The sequence below is a fragment of the Psammomys obesus genome, unplaced genomic scaffold, assembly GCF_907164565.1.
Source record: "Psammomys obesus unplaced genomic scaffold, mPsaObe1.curated_primary_1811, whole genome shotgun sequence".
Lineage (NCBI taxonomy): Eukaryota > Metazoa > Chordata > Mammalia > Rodentia > Muridae > Psammomys > Psammomys obesus.
Genome location: NW_026594240.1, coordinates 1317784 through 1332069, shown reverse-complemented (window position 1 = coordinate 1332069; position 14286 = coordinate 1317784). Strand labels below are relative to the sequence as shown.

The following is a 14286-nucleotide window of genomic DNA, read 5'->3' as shown; positions in this document are numbered from 1 at the left end:
TGGGAGGCAGATCTCTGAGTTGGAGGCCAGCCTGGTCTACAAAGAGAGCACAGAACAACCAGGGCTACACAGAGAAATCCTGTCCTGAAAAAAACAATCAAATATTAAAAAATTTAAAAAATAAAAAACAACTAGAGATTAATTATAACAAATACTATTATAAAGATGAATGGTCTCAACCTATAATGTACCAACTTTTTTTTTTTTTTTGTCTTTGTCTTCAAGACAGGGTTTCTCAGCATAGCTCTGGCTGTCCTGGAACTCGCTCTGTAGATCAGGCTGGCTTCAGAGATTGTTTTGCTTTTGCTTTTAGAGTGTTGGGATTAAAGGGGTGCACCACCATTGCCTGGCCTGTGTCTCCCTGTCTTGCTGTGATGATACAAGTTGGGTTGTAGCTTGTTCTCTGTCGCTGTGACCAAAAGCATTGTGAGGGGAAAGGGTTGATCCCCTCTTGAGTGCTGCACACATTCTATGGTTGGAGGAGTTACAGCGGAACTTGAGTAGGGAGTGGAGGGGTGCTGTTTACTGGCTTGCTCCCAGGCTCGCTGTCAGCTGCTTTTGATTAACCTTTTGTTTTTGTTTGTTTGTTTTGAGACAGGGTTTTTCTATGTAGTCTGGCTGTCCTGTAACTTTCTATGTAGACCAGGCTAGCTTTTAACTCAGATCTCCCTGCCCCAGCCTCTGGAGTGCTGAGATTGAAGGCGTGTACCACCAGGCCTGGCTGCCATCTACTCAATACAGCTCACACGCACCAGCTTCTGGGATGTTGCTGAGCACCTTGGGCAGGGCCCTATATGTCAGTTAACAACCAAAAGAATGTCCCACAGTCTTGCTCACAGGTCAGTCTGATAGAAGCTCTTCAACTGAAGTTACCTCTTTCCAGGTGTGTTAAGTTGACAATCAAGAGAGCTATCACAGGTCTGTTCCTTGTCAATTTGAAAAGCAAGTATATAACCTTTTGTTGTCCCCAAGATCTCATGTTAATATCACAGTATAAAAAACAGTTAAGGCCAGGTGGTGGTGGTACTGGCTTTTTTTCCAGCACTCAGGAGGCAGAGGCAGATGGATCTCCTGAGTTCTAGGCCACCCTTGTCTACAGAGTGAGTTCCACTCTGTCTCAAAAACACACATACACACGTGCACACGCATGCACGCACACACAAACACAGCCTGACTTTTAAAGTCCCGTATTCTTCGAAAATTAAAAATTTCAACACTTTGAAATTTCAAGGTCTTCTATTTTTTTTTTTTTTAATTGTGTATATATGGGTATTTTCATGTATGTCTGGGTACTATATACATGCCTGGTGACCCAGTAACCACAGAGGCTGTCAGATTTTGTGTTATAGAATTACAGACAGTTGTGGGTTGCTGTGTGTGCTGGTAATTGAACCCAGGTCCTCTGGAAGAGCAGCCAGTGTTCTTATCCATGTCTCCAGGTCTGTTCATGTTCCTTTAAAAATATCTATGCCAGGTGTGGTGGCACATGCCTCTAGTCCCAGCGCGTTGGAGGCAGAGGCAAGCAAATGTCTGACTTCCAGGCCAGCCTGGTCTGCATAGTGAGTTCCAGGACAGCCGGAACCCTATCTCAAAAAACAAAATAATGATAATAATAATAAAAATAAATAAGTTCAAGGTCTTAACTGAGGGCTTCTGTAAAATCAAAAACGAGTTAAATACTTCTGTTCCTCGATAACAGAACCAGGGTATAAAAACTGCTCCTACTTAAGCAAAAGCAAAGTCCAGCCATGTAATTCCAAGTCTGACATTCTGGACTTGTTCACGATCTTCTGAGCTCCATGGGATTTAGGCAGTCCTGCTTTTCTGGAGCTGCCATCAGCCACATATCTAGCTTGTCTGCTAGGTTCAGGCCAGCTCTGCTAAACACCTGCCATTGTCCCTCCATCTCCAGTATCCTGGGGTTGCCGCTGCACTTGCGGTGCACCTTCATAGATGGCCTCTCTGCAGGAACTTTATCCTTGCCCTTGGTACCAGGCCTTGCTGCTCTTCCTGGGAGGTCTCTTGTACCTTCAAAACCTGTATATGGGAGATCTGATATTGCCCATTTCTGCCATTGATGTTCAGCCTTGGCCCGCTACTGACTGAGCCTTTGTGTGCTGACCCTGAGTAAATACTTCCCAGAAGGTTGACGAGCAGGAAGTTGGCTTCCATGGATTCTTAACCCAAAATGCCACACACAGCCCAGTGGCGTCTTTGTTCCCTCTGAAACCTCACAAGCCAGCTCACCTGGCCGTAAGACCCTAGAGTTAATTTCAACAGTGCCCCCTCAAGCTAATTGCAGGTTAAGGGATGATGCTTGTGCGGCTTATTGACCTTTTTTTTTTTTTTTCTACGGTGAATCATTACAGGTCACAGGTGTGTTATATGTATATAAACACAAATCAACCCAAAACCTAGTGCTTACTCTATCAGAGCTTTACCTCTGGATGGGGGAAGGGATGATGGTAAAGTTTTTTTTTCTTTGTAGGTACATTTTATTGCTTTAATTCCAAAACATTGTGTATTTTTAATTTTCTAAAACCCATGGTACAAACATACAATATCAAAATTCAGACAGACATATTGGTTCATTCCTGTAATCTAGGCTGTAATGCAAGGCTGAGGCAAGAGGATTTCAGAGAGTTCAAAACCAGCCTGGCTACATAATAGGACTCTTGTCTTTAAACCCAGTGAGAAGCTGGGTGTGGTGGCATGACCATTATTAATCTTAGCACTCTGAGAGGCAGAGACACTGTTAGAGGAAATCCTGGTCTACCTAGCAAGTTCCAGTGACTTTTGGGTGAAAGGAAAAAAATAGAAACCCAGGGAGAAGACTGGGAATGTGTTTTAGTTGGTGGAGTGCTTGTATAGGATACACAGCACTGGGCTGAGTTTCCAGTACCGACTAAAGGAGGCATGGTGGCACAAGCCTGTGATCCCAGTGTTCTGGAGGGAGAGAGGGCTGAGAATTAGAAGTTCAAAGCTATCCTTGACTACATAGAGTTTGAGGCCAGCCTGGGCTACATGAGACCTTCTTCCCCAAAAAAAGACAAAACAAAACTTACTTTATACATTATAGGGATTACTGTTTTGAGTTTTGTTAGGTCCAGTTATTTCAGATTTCACACAGAACTTGGTAACAGTAGACTTGAGTCTGTCACATTTGAGTTAATGCACTCCAGCTTCTACTTGCTAGAGTATATAGACCGAATCCAGGATGATAGAAGTGGAAGGTGTTGCTGGGCACGGTGGCGCACGCCTTTAATCTCAGCACTCCAGAGGCAGAAGCAGGCAGATCTCTGGGAGTTCAAAGCCAGCCTTTTCTTTATAGTGAGTTTCAGGATATCTAGTGCCACACAGAGAAATCCTGTCTCAAAAAAAAAAAAAAAAAAAAAAAAAAAAAAAAAAAAAAGAAAAGGAAGATTATAGAGGTATATGACTTACTAAGTTATCCTTTTTATACAGGCAACTGATTGTATAAAATCACACTCTTGGCACTTAATTAAGCATTTAAATTTGGGGGTTTTTTTGATAGAGAAAAGATGTGCTGGGAATTAAACCGATGGAGCCTTGCTTATATCTGGACAAGCACTCTTACACTGAGCTCTATACCCAGCTTCTAGATGGGGTTTGTTTACAAAGATTTATTTATTTATTTATTTATTTATTTATTTATTTATTATTATTTTAGTTTTTTGTTTGTTTCAGCCAAGTTCTGGCTGCCCTAGAACTGGCTCTTTAGACCAGACTGGCCTCTGCTTCCTAAGTGCTGGGATTAAAGGCATGTGTCATCACTGCCTGCTAATTTTTTTTAAAGAAATTATGTATGTGTATCTGTCTTTGTGGGAGTATATGAATGCTGTGCAGGTGCCTGTGGAGGCCAGAGGGCATTGGAGTCCCTGGAACTGGAATTATAGATGTTCAGATCTGCAAGAGTAACCAGTACCCTTAACCACTGAGCAATCTCCAGCCCCAAAATTGGTAGTTTAAACAGGTTTATTAAGGTATAATTTTATGTACCATAAGAGTCACCAAATGGTAGTGGTGCATGACTTTAGTCCAAGTACCAGAGAGGCAGGCAGATCTCTTGAGTTCAAGGCCAGCCTGGTCCACAGAGTGAGTTTCAGGTCAGCCCCCCCCCCCACACACACACAAAAGTCACCCACTGGGATTGTACAATTTGGTGTTTTTTGTTTTGTTCTTTGGGAGAAGGTCTTTTTGTTTTGTTTGAGACAGGGTTCCTCTGTGTAGCTCTGACTGTTATGGACTCACTTTGTAGACCAGAGTAGCTTGAGTTCTGTCTCTGCTTCCCCAGTGCGGGATTAAAAGCGTGCACCACCGTGCCTGGCTCGATTCGGCTTTGGTCAATATTTATTGACCAAAGTTGTGAAACTGTTAACCACACTCCCGTTTCAGAATATTTTCCCAGCCTAATCTAAAATATATCTTGACAGGGCACGCCAGAGAAATGGAATCAGAAAGAAAGTATAGCCGGGCATGTGGTGATCCCAGCACTCTGGGGCAGAGGCAGGTGGATCATTGTGTGTTCCAGGCCAGCTTGGTCTACAAAGCGAGTCTAGGACAGCAAAGGCTACACAGAGAAACCCTGTCTCGAAAACAAAAGCAAAATAAAAGAGAAAGAAAGCATATCTTTTATTGTGACTTTTTTTTTTTAACTCAGTACTCAGCATATTCATTTTTTTAACTCAGTGTACCATTTGAGATTTTTCTCAAGTTGTATTTTGTTTCCTTTTGTTGCTTAATATAATTTTATTTATTCATTAGTTGAACATTCAGGTTTGTTTTGGATACTAAATGTTGATACAGTGCTAAAGGTGTAGCTCTGTTGTGGGACAGACATAAAACCCTGGTTTGGGGTTTGATCCCCAGCCCTGCAAAGTAGTAATTCTTCACGTGGCTTTGTACGGATATGCTTTTTCCCAAGAAGATCAGATTTGTTGGAGAGCTAGAGATCAAGACTGTGGCATTATCTGTGCTAGTACCTTACTGCTGAAGTACACCTCAGGCCTCTCGTTCAGTACTTAAGTGTAGAATGCCCAGCCTTTGATTACATGTCCTCTTTAAAAAAACACTAGCATTGAAAGGGGTTGAGGATGTCGCTTCCTAGCACTTGTCAGTCTTAGGTTCTGCAGGAATGGTATAAAAATACGGAATTATCATCATCCCTCTGTCTTTTCCTTTTGTTTTTATTGTTACTGTCCAGGGAGCACAATACTTGGGAACCTGAGAAGAACTTGGATTGTCCTGAACTAATTTCTGAGTTTATGAAAAAGTATAAGAAGATGAAGGAGGGTGAAAACAACAAGCCCAGGGAGAAGTCAGAAGGAAATAAGAGGAAATCCAGTTTCTCCAGCAGTGCCGATGATATAAAATCTAAAAAGAAGAGGGAGGTAAGCTTCTCCCTTCTCCCACTGTTCTTAAGGGTGGACTTCAAGGTTTACTGTTGAGCAGCAGCCTCTAGGGAAGTGTATTGATTAGCTACAGCAACCCTTTCTGCTTGAGTGAGAACTGGCGTAGCACTAATTGTGTTTAAAGTGTCAAAACTAATGTGAAATGCAATCCACTCTGCCTCCTCTGTGAATAGAAATATGTATGAATATGTGTCTTGTGTGTTGTTGCCTGAGGGAGGCCTGAAGGTGTTGGGTTCCCTGCAGCCAGAGTTTCAGGCTGTTGTGAGTTTCCTAAAATGAGTGCTGGGAACCAAAGTTAGGTTCTCCAGAAGAATGTCAAGCTCTTGTAGCCATTGAGCCAACACTGTAGCACCAAGAGGAAGACACTTTCAAGTTTTTCTTTTAAAAGAAAGAAAAGTGGCTAAGGAGTTAGCTCAGGAGTAAAGGTACCTGTTGTCAAGCCTGAAGTTCAAATCCTACCTCATTGCAGAAGGAGAAAACTCACTCCTAAGTTGACCTTAGACCTCTACATGCACCTGCCCATGTGAACGCCCTAATAATAATAAGAGCAATAAATAACATTCAGAAAACCTGAGATGTTTACTGCTTCGCTCTTTGTTGTCTTTTCTGTATACTATTTTTGTTTGATATGTTTTATATGTCTAGTTTATTTACTTGTGAATATGTGTATGCTAGTATATGTACACATATTCACATGTGTGTGGTTTCTGTCTTCAGTGTTCCTTGATTCACCTAGGTTTGCTGGCTTCCGAGCTTCAGGGATCTGTCTTTCTCTTAGGCTTCTGCTGTCTTAAGACAGAGTCACACATGTCTATGTCTGCTCTCAGGTTTGCTATGTGTGCTGAGATGGTGGTCCTGTGCCTGCAGGCGTTTATGTCTTATGCTGTGCTAGGGATTGAACTCAGAACTTTCTGTATATTAGACAAGAACTTAGATCACTGAACTATATCCCCAGCTCTCTCTGTTCTTTGGAGGTAAAGGTCATACTTCATAATTGTACTGACCTTGAACTCACATTGTATTTCTGCCTAGCCTGGGGCTTTCCCTTGTACCTCAGGCTTCTGAGTGGTGGGATTTTAGGCATGTGTCACCATATCTGGCTATTTTCACTCATTTTTCTTCCAGTTATATACCCTGAGGAGGAAAAGAATTTTCATTTTCTTTTGTGTCTCTTTATTGTTTGGTTTGGAAACTAATTATGAAGTTTGGTTTGATTCAGTTGCTTTTCCTTAACGTAAATGTCGTATTACTTTTTTCTTCTGCATCTTTGCTGTGTGTATATGTTACACAAACACCTCCAGCTTTCCCTCTCTCCATTTATTTCCAGGTCATGTAGCCTATGTAGAACATATCATGTACTTAAATTTAATAAAGAAGAAAGTATAAGTGTGTAGTATTCCTGCCTCAGTTCCCTGTTTATCTGCATTATATTTAGGTGTCCATTTTTCTCCACTGTTCCTCTCAGCTGTGACTACACCTCAGAACTACTCAGCAGGTATTTTTAAAAAATCTCCAGGACCCGAGATGAACCTTATACCAGTTAAATGAGAGTTTCTGTGAGCAAACTGAAGCACTGTGATTTATAAAGGCTTGTATATAATTCTTTGTCTCTATGGGGCTGTTCCTGTCTGACTCCTTTCTCTTGTTAATTTTATTTTTACAACCTTTTTTTTTTTTTGGTTGTTTGATGAGACAGGGTCTCTTCATGTAGTCATGGCTCTGTTAGAGCTTGCTGTGTAGACCAGCCTGACCTTTTAACTCACAGAGATCCTCCTGTCTCTGCCTCCTGAGCACTGGGATTAAAGACTTGGGCCAGCACACCCACCTGTAACCTTATGCCACCTTTCTGAAAAGGTCTGAATATCCTTATGATACACCGTATTGATAAAGAATTTAAGGAACACTTTCCATTTTCTGAGGACTTTTGGGTTTTGTGTATGTTTTTTGTCTGTTTTGAGATAGGGTCTCACTGTGAAGCTTTGATTGGTCTGAAAAATTTTTATTTATAAATTGTAACACATGTTGTTATTTTGCATGTGTTGGAGCATGCACGTCAGTGCACATGTGTGGAGGGTAGGAAACAACTTGGAAACAGCCAGGTATCTTCCTCTACCAGGCAGGCCTGGGGAGTTTGAGTCCAACCTTGAAGCTTGGTTAGTAGGCACTTTGATTTCCCTGTTAGCTTTTTGTATTCTAGGTTTTGTTGTTTGTTTCCCTTTTAGTTAAATTAAATAAAATAGCAAATAATACAACCAAAGACTGTGAGAGAGAGAGTAAACATTTCTTCCATTTAGGGTCTTTGTTCTTTTAAAGGTAGTCATCTGGCTTTGGGTCCCTGGCCACTTAGAGGATTCATGTCCAGGTTTTGGAGCTGCTGACCTTGAAAACAACCTCCCGACATCATTTACGTTACGTTTGTCTGGGCCCTTGATAGCATTCTCAGCAGTACTGGCAGCTGTCAGGAGACAACTGGCATGATAGGTAGAGTCATGTGTTGTCAAGGTGTGGTGGAGATGGCATTTCTTTAGACCGCTGCAGAAGGAATTTCTTAGTTGGTTTTATGCCTGATTTAAGATTACTGCCGGTGATGATTTTAGTGTTTTTCTTGCCTCAGCTCCTTTCAGCAGCTTGAACATTCTTTTTTCATTCCCCCGTTACCCTCCCTATATAGCAGACTATTTCCAGCTGCCAAAAATGATGTATAACTTAGTCCCTATGCCAGAATTCCAGCTGTGAGCAGCTGTGTTTGCATCTGGGAACCTATTCCTCTTAAATGCCCCAAAGAGGCTGTCTTAAAAAGTCAGTATCTTTCCATTGATCCATGACTAGAATTTCTTTCCTGTTGTGAGTTCTGGTATCTTTGGGGACCACCAGGACTGTGCAAGCTTTCTTGTTTTTTTTTTTTTTTTTTAATGAAAATCTTTGTTTGTTTGTTTGGGGGGTTATAGACTTGTATAGGTTAGTCAAGGAATATGTAGGAGTTGATACTCTACCTACCATGTGAGTCCCAGGGATCAAACTTGGATTGTCAGGCTTCCCTATGAGCCCCTTTGCCCACTGAGTGGCCTGCTTTTCTATCTCAAAGGAAGTCAAGATGATCAGAAAGGGTTGGGATTTGGCTCATTTGTTAAATCTTCTTTTTTTTTAAGGATTTATTTATTTATTTGCTTGTTTGTTTGTTTCTACAATATACTGCAGGCATTTGTGTCTGCCTGCCAGAAGAGGGCAGCAGATCTCACTATAGATGGTTGTGAGCCACCATGTGGTTGTTGGGAATTGAACTCAGGTCCTTTGGAAGAACAGACAGTGCTCTTAACCGCTGATGAATGAGCTTGCTTCATCTCCTGAAAATTTTAGAAAAATTATGATATGTATAAAATAAGACTTTTTATTCTGAGCAGTGCTATCACACCTGGATCAGCTTCTGCTGTATGTAGATCACATGATTACCTGAGACCAAGTCCCAGCCCTCTCATGAGTTGTCAGCTTGAGGTCTCAGGCCCAGTCAATGTTAATAGTGTGTCTAAGCAGACCAGAGGCTCTTCACCCAAGTCATATGCAAACTAATGTTTGTGATTTGCCTTTTTTAGAGTATTGGTCTTGCATCCTTCTTACCTCTGCTTTTCAAAATATAGACGACTCTGTGAAATATTAAAACTGTTGGTCATTGTGAGGATGAATTAGAAGTTCTAAAAGGGTATGGTTGGGAAAGCGTATCGGGAGATGAGAATGGAAACAGGCTTGTGTCTCAGGAACAGGAGGAGAGCGTTGGCTTGTGGTACTGCACAGATTCTGCGAGTAAAGTGCCAGCAGAAGGAGGCCCAGATGATTCTCCAGAGATTCACAGGGTGCCACAGACTTTTAGGGGTCCTTATCATTTGCATGGAATAACAGGAAAGACGGCTACATCTTCTTGGCAAAATATCTCAACATTGCTGTCCCTGGTTGCTGTAGATCAGTCAGTTATATTTCTAGAGTTCTAAGGATTTTTCTAAATTGATGACAAATGGTATCGAGTAATGTTAACAAGGCTATGATTTGTTATTCTGAGAAACCAGTTTTGTTTTTGTTTTTGGTGGTTTTTACACTAATCTCTTCTGTTCTGTTTGTAGCAGAGCAGTGATATCGCCCGCGGCTTTGAGAGAGGGCTGGAGCCAGAAAAGATCATTGGGGCAACAGATTCATGTGGCGACTTAATGTTCTTAATGAAATGGTGAGCGAGGTTATGCTTCACTTCACAGTTGTGGTTTTGCTATGAAGAAAGAATGTAAAACTGAGAATTCCTAAATTTAATCCTTAGCCAACTCCAGTGTCAGTATTAAGTGGATATTATGGTTAAGAATGGGTTTGTGACATTTCTCAAGCTTTGGTGTCACATTAGAGTAACCTACATATCAGAAAAACAAATTTGGGGTACAAAATGTATAACTACTACCTAAACATCTGTTTGCATAGAACTGAATTATTTACTGTAAGCTCATGAGCCTGTGACTGCGGGGTAAGAGCTGAATGAAGCTTCTTGCATCACTGAGAGTCAGGGCTGCTGAATGATGTCTAAAAGGGAAATTAATTTCAACAAGGCATCAAGCTTGATGCTAAATAAAGCACAAAATTCTTTATCAGAGATAGTGACTTCTAGAAGAAAATGAAGCACTGCCCCTTCCTCCCTCCCTCCTTTCCTGACAGGGTCTCATGTGGCTCAAGCTGAAGCAGAGAGTACAACCTGAAAACAAGTGAGGCTTTTTCCTCCCCCCAACTCCCATGACATACCACAAAAACCTCCCTAAACAGAACCACCAACTGAGGACCAAGACTGTTTGGATGCCCAAGACTGTGGGGACATTTCTCATTTAAGCCAACACAAGGATAAGATGTGTTGTACAGGGCACTGAACTCACTGTCCTGTCTCCATTTCCCTAGGACTGGAGTTAACAGGGTTACAGGCATGTACTCACCATTCCTGACTGGCTTTTTTCCTCTCCCCTATTTCCTTCCCTTCCCTTCCCTTCCCTTTTTCTTTTAAGATTTATTTTTTATTCTATGTGTATGTGTTTTGCCTTGCATATATGCCTCCAGAGGCTAGAAGAGGGTATTGGATCCCCTGGAACTGACATTCCAGGCAGTGTGTGGTGCCATATATTTGCTGGGGACTGAGCCTGGGTCCTCTGTCAGAACAGCCACTCTTCTGCTCTTTCTTTGTTGTTGTTGGTTTTGTTTTTTTTATGCTAAAGATCAGATACAGAGGCTCCACTACTGAATTATACCTCCAGCCCTGTAAAGATTCTTTTTACCTTGAGATCAAAGTGTACGGAGAAGATCAAGCCAGCTAAATTCAAATACTGACACTCAGACAGATTTCTCTCACTCACTTCTCCTTCTAAGTCTTACATCCTTTCTTTTCAGGAAAGACACAGATGAAGCTGACCTGGTTCTTGCAAAAGAAGCTAATGTGAAATGTCCACAAATTGTGATAGCATTTTATGAAGAGAGACTGACGTGGCATGCATACCCAGAGGATGCGGAAAACAAAGAGAAAGAAAGTGCAAAGAGCTAAAGGAGGGGTGTTCTCTGTCAGTTCTCTTTGTATATAATACCTTCACCTTCCTGCTTCCTCTCCCTCTCCCACCCTTTCCATCCTAAACACATCCATAAAAAATGTGCTTATCACTGTGCTCCATGGGAGAGATGTTGGTATTGGTTCTCTTGTAATATAACTGATGATCTGATTCATAAGTGTAACTGTGGAAATTAGGCATTTACATGCTTTGTGTTAGTCTCACAGTTTCTTCTTTTTCCCTGATCTGTTTCTTTTGCTCCCCTGTAACTTTTTCATCACCTCAGAGTCATGATCTTTTAGGGTCGCTTGCTTTTTTTTTTTTTTTTTTTTTTTTATACTCTGGGGAATTTTTATTATGATGGTGACTTCAGTTTCTTGATTGTTATTAGAATATATTGATGACCAGCTGGCCTTTGTCTTGACATACTGGCGTAGAAAGGATGTTGTCCATCTTTTAGGAAGCCAATAGTGGCAGCCCACCTGTTGTGTCTTTTCCAGTCTCCTTTAGCTCTGCCAGGAGAATATATGGTCCCTGGTGTGGTCTTCTGGGCCACCCCTGTCTGTCCTTGGTTTCCCTCCCAGAACAACTCTGTCCTATTGGGGGCTTGGCACTTTACATTTAAATTTGACAAGGCACTCTGGTTAGCCCTCAGGCTTCTCTGGCCTTGTTAATGTCAGTCCCTGATTCTGTTTCTGTAGGGTGGATTCAGTTTGTCATAAAAGGACAAGATTAACTGTGAGTCTGTAAGCTGTACTGCAGGCAGGTAACAGGATGGGGCTGATAACAGTTGTCTCTGGTGTCACACGGTATGTATGAATTATTTCCTTCACCATATTTAGGCTGTATTTATATAGGTGTGCCAAGGTGCTGGGCACCCTCTAGCCCTGCCAACCTCCCAAAGCATTCCTGTAACCAAAGAGGCATCATAGCAGATTCACATCTCAGAGGACTCACGGGCCTTCTGCGCCATCATTCTCAGTTGAGAGTCTTGGAGAGGAGCCACTAGCCACAGTATCAGTTTCTAAGTACTCGCAGCAGTAACAACTCGTTAATTTTACTGTCTCATGACTTGTGGATTTGCCACCGAGTCTTCAAAGTATTAATGTTCCTCCCTGTCTCCACCCTCAGACTTTTAGTAGTAGCTTATTTTTATGGAAGAGTATCACTTCAGAAAGTGACAGGTCTTTTTGACAAAACCTTTTCTCAGAACAAACTACTTACTTTTTGGTTTACTCTTGGTTTTGCTAGTATATTGAGAAAGTTTTCTGACCCTATTCTGCTTTTTTGTCTCCTGAGAAATGCCCATCTTTTCTTCTCTTTTTTCTTATATGGTTGAGGATAGAGAATCAGGACTAAAGGAAACAACAGGGTTTGGAGCTGAGCATTAAGTTGAGGAAAAAGAATAAATGCTGAGGTAGCCTTAATTCTAGATTTCATCAGCTACTGAGGCTGTTTTTGTTGTTGCCTTTGATTTTTAAAACATAGCTGTGTGGTGGGAGCATCCAGCCCTTTCTGTTATTCATAGTAATGAGAGGGATGTATGGAGTGCTCCAGGGCTCAGATGAGCCAAATAATATGCAAATCATAGACCCATTCATAGCACTCGTTAGCGTGGCTTTCCTGCCCAGCTGCTGATTGAGCTCTGTAGAGATTGTGTCAGCAGTTGTGCTGCACAGTAGAGAAGACAGCTGTTGCTGCGGTGACATGGCAGATAGACAGTGCAGCTTTGCTGTAAGTCAGCCAGGGAGACGCTGTGAGTGGCAGTGTGGGGAAGAGCGCCTCACCCATACCTCATGGGGGTGTTTCCTCCATAGTCCGCTGGCCTCTGGAGGAATTAGATCAAGTGCTGGGTGAGTGACCATTGTCTGTATGTAACAGAGAAGTGAAGGAGGGTTAGAAAGCAGATTTGTTGCACAGGCAGCCAAGGATAGTAGTAATTAGGGTAGATGAAAGTAGGACAGATGTAAGCCAGAGCTCCTGAGGTGATCTGAGCCTCTTGATTGGCAGTTGGAGGAAAAGGCAGCCTGTCTGAGTAGTCAGTGGTCGTGAGCTTGTAAATTGCAGTGTCTGCATTTTTTTAAACAAAATCTTAGCCTGTGGGCAAATATAACAATGATGGTTGGTATTAAGATTGGTCCTAAAAAGCCAGGCCTGGTGGCATAAGCATACAGTCCCAGACTGATTCAGGGCTGTTGTATATTCAAGGTGTATTGGGGAACTTAGTGAGACCCGATCTTAAGATTAAAAGTAAAAAGGACTGAGGATGTGCTTTGAGAGCTTAATCCTTTGTAATGCAAGAAATCAAGGGAAGCTTAAGGTGCATAATTGCTGTGATAACAGGTGATGTCTAACAAGGTCTTGTACTGTTTACCATGGTTCTAATATTCTCTGTGTAGCTCAGGTCTGCCTGCCTCTGCCTTCTGAGTGCTGAGATTAAAGGTGTGTGCCACTGCTCCCTGACTGATTTTAATACTCTACACCATCTTTTCTGTCCTCAGTTCATGTATTGGTTTTCTGCAAAGTATTACCAAAACACCCTTCTTTTCTTCTTAGTACTTTTGCTGGTTATATGTAGGAATAAGGAACTGGATTCCAGTATTATCTTTAGTCCTCAATATGAAGACACCAGACACTCCCTTGTGCTTCCTACATGGGTGGGTGCCAAGTAGCTTGTTTCTGTTGGAGAACTACAGCCTCAGACAGAAGTGTTTCCTAGAGCTTTCTTCCCATTAAAAAGTTAGTGGCCAAAGGTAAAACACTCCTAAATACAGGAGTATATTCTCTTGTGTTAATCCTCTTTTAGAACTAATTTTGTGCTACTTGGAATTGAACTTAGGGCTAGCTTTGACATGCCAGGCAAGGGCTCTGCCACTGAACTGATATCTTCATATGCCCCTTCATCCCCACATATCATTTTGTTGTTGTTTTACAGACAAAGTCTGAATTTACTTTGAAGCTAAGGATGGCCTTGAATTCTTGATCTCCTGCCTCTCTCTCCCAGTCTTTAGGATTATAAGTATATGCCACCATACCTGCCTCTCTGCCCCTTTTAAAAGTTTTTATAATGAAACTTGGCCTTCAAAGTCTACTTCTGGCTAAGTTTGGTGGTCCCACACCTTTAATTCCAATATTTAGGAGGCAGAAGTAGGTGAATCCCTGAATTGGAGGCTAGCCTGGTCTATACAGTGAGTTTTAGGCCAGCCAGAGCTACATAGACCCTGTTGAAAGAGGAAAATAAGAAAAGGCTACCTAGACTAGCCTTGAACTCAGGCTCTTTTTTGTATCAGTGTGTGCCA

The 14286-nt window shown here is 41.9% G+C and overlaps 1 protein-coding gene across 5 annotated transcripts in view; it reads left to right on the top strand.

Moving 5' to 3' along the window:
* Cbx5 (chromobox 5) overlaps positions 1-13443 on the top strand; it is a 36045-nt gene extending 22602 nt beyond the window's left edge. For 4 of the 5 annotated variants that reach the window (XM_055618243.1, XM_055618246.1, XM_055618244.1 and 1 more), the window contains 3 exons: positions 5225-5411; positions 9545-9645; positions 10836-13443. In XM_055618243.1, coding sequence (XP_055474218.1) covers positions 5225-5411; positions 9545-9645; positions 10836-10986 — 439 coding nt within the window. In that variant the 3' untranslated portion in view covers positions 10987-13443. The remainder of the gene's footprint in view (positions 1-5224; positions 5412-9544; positions 9646-10835) is intronic. The other variant, XM_055618247.1, reaches the window with a different exon arrangement.
* Positions 13444-14286: the final 843 nt, after the last annotated feature.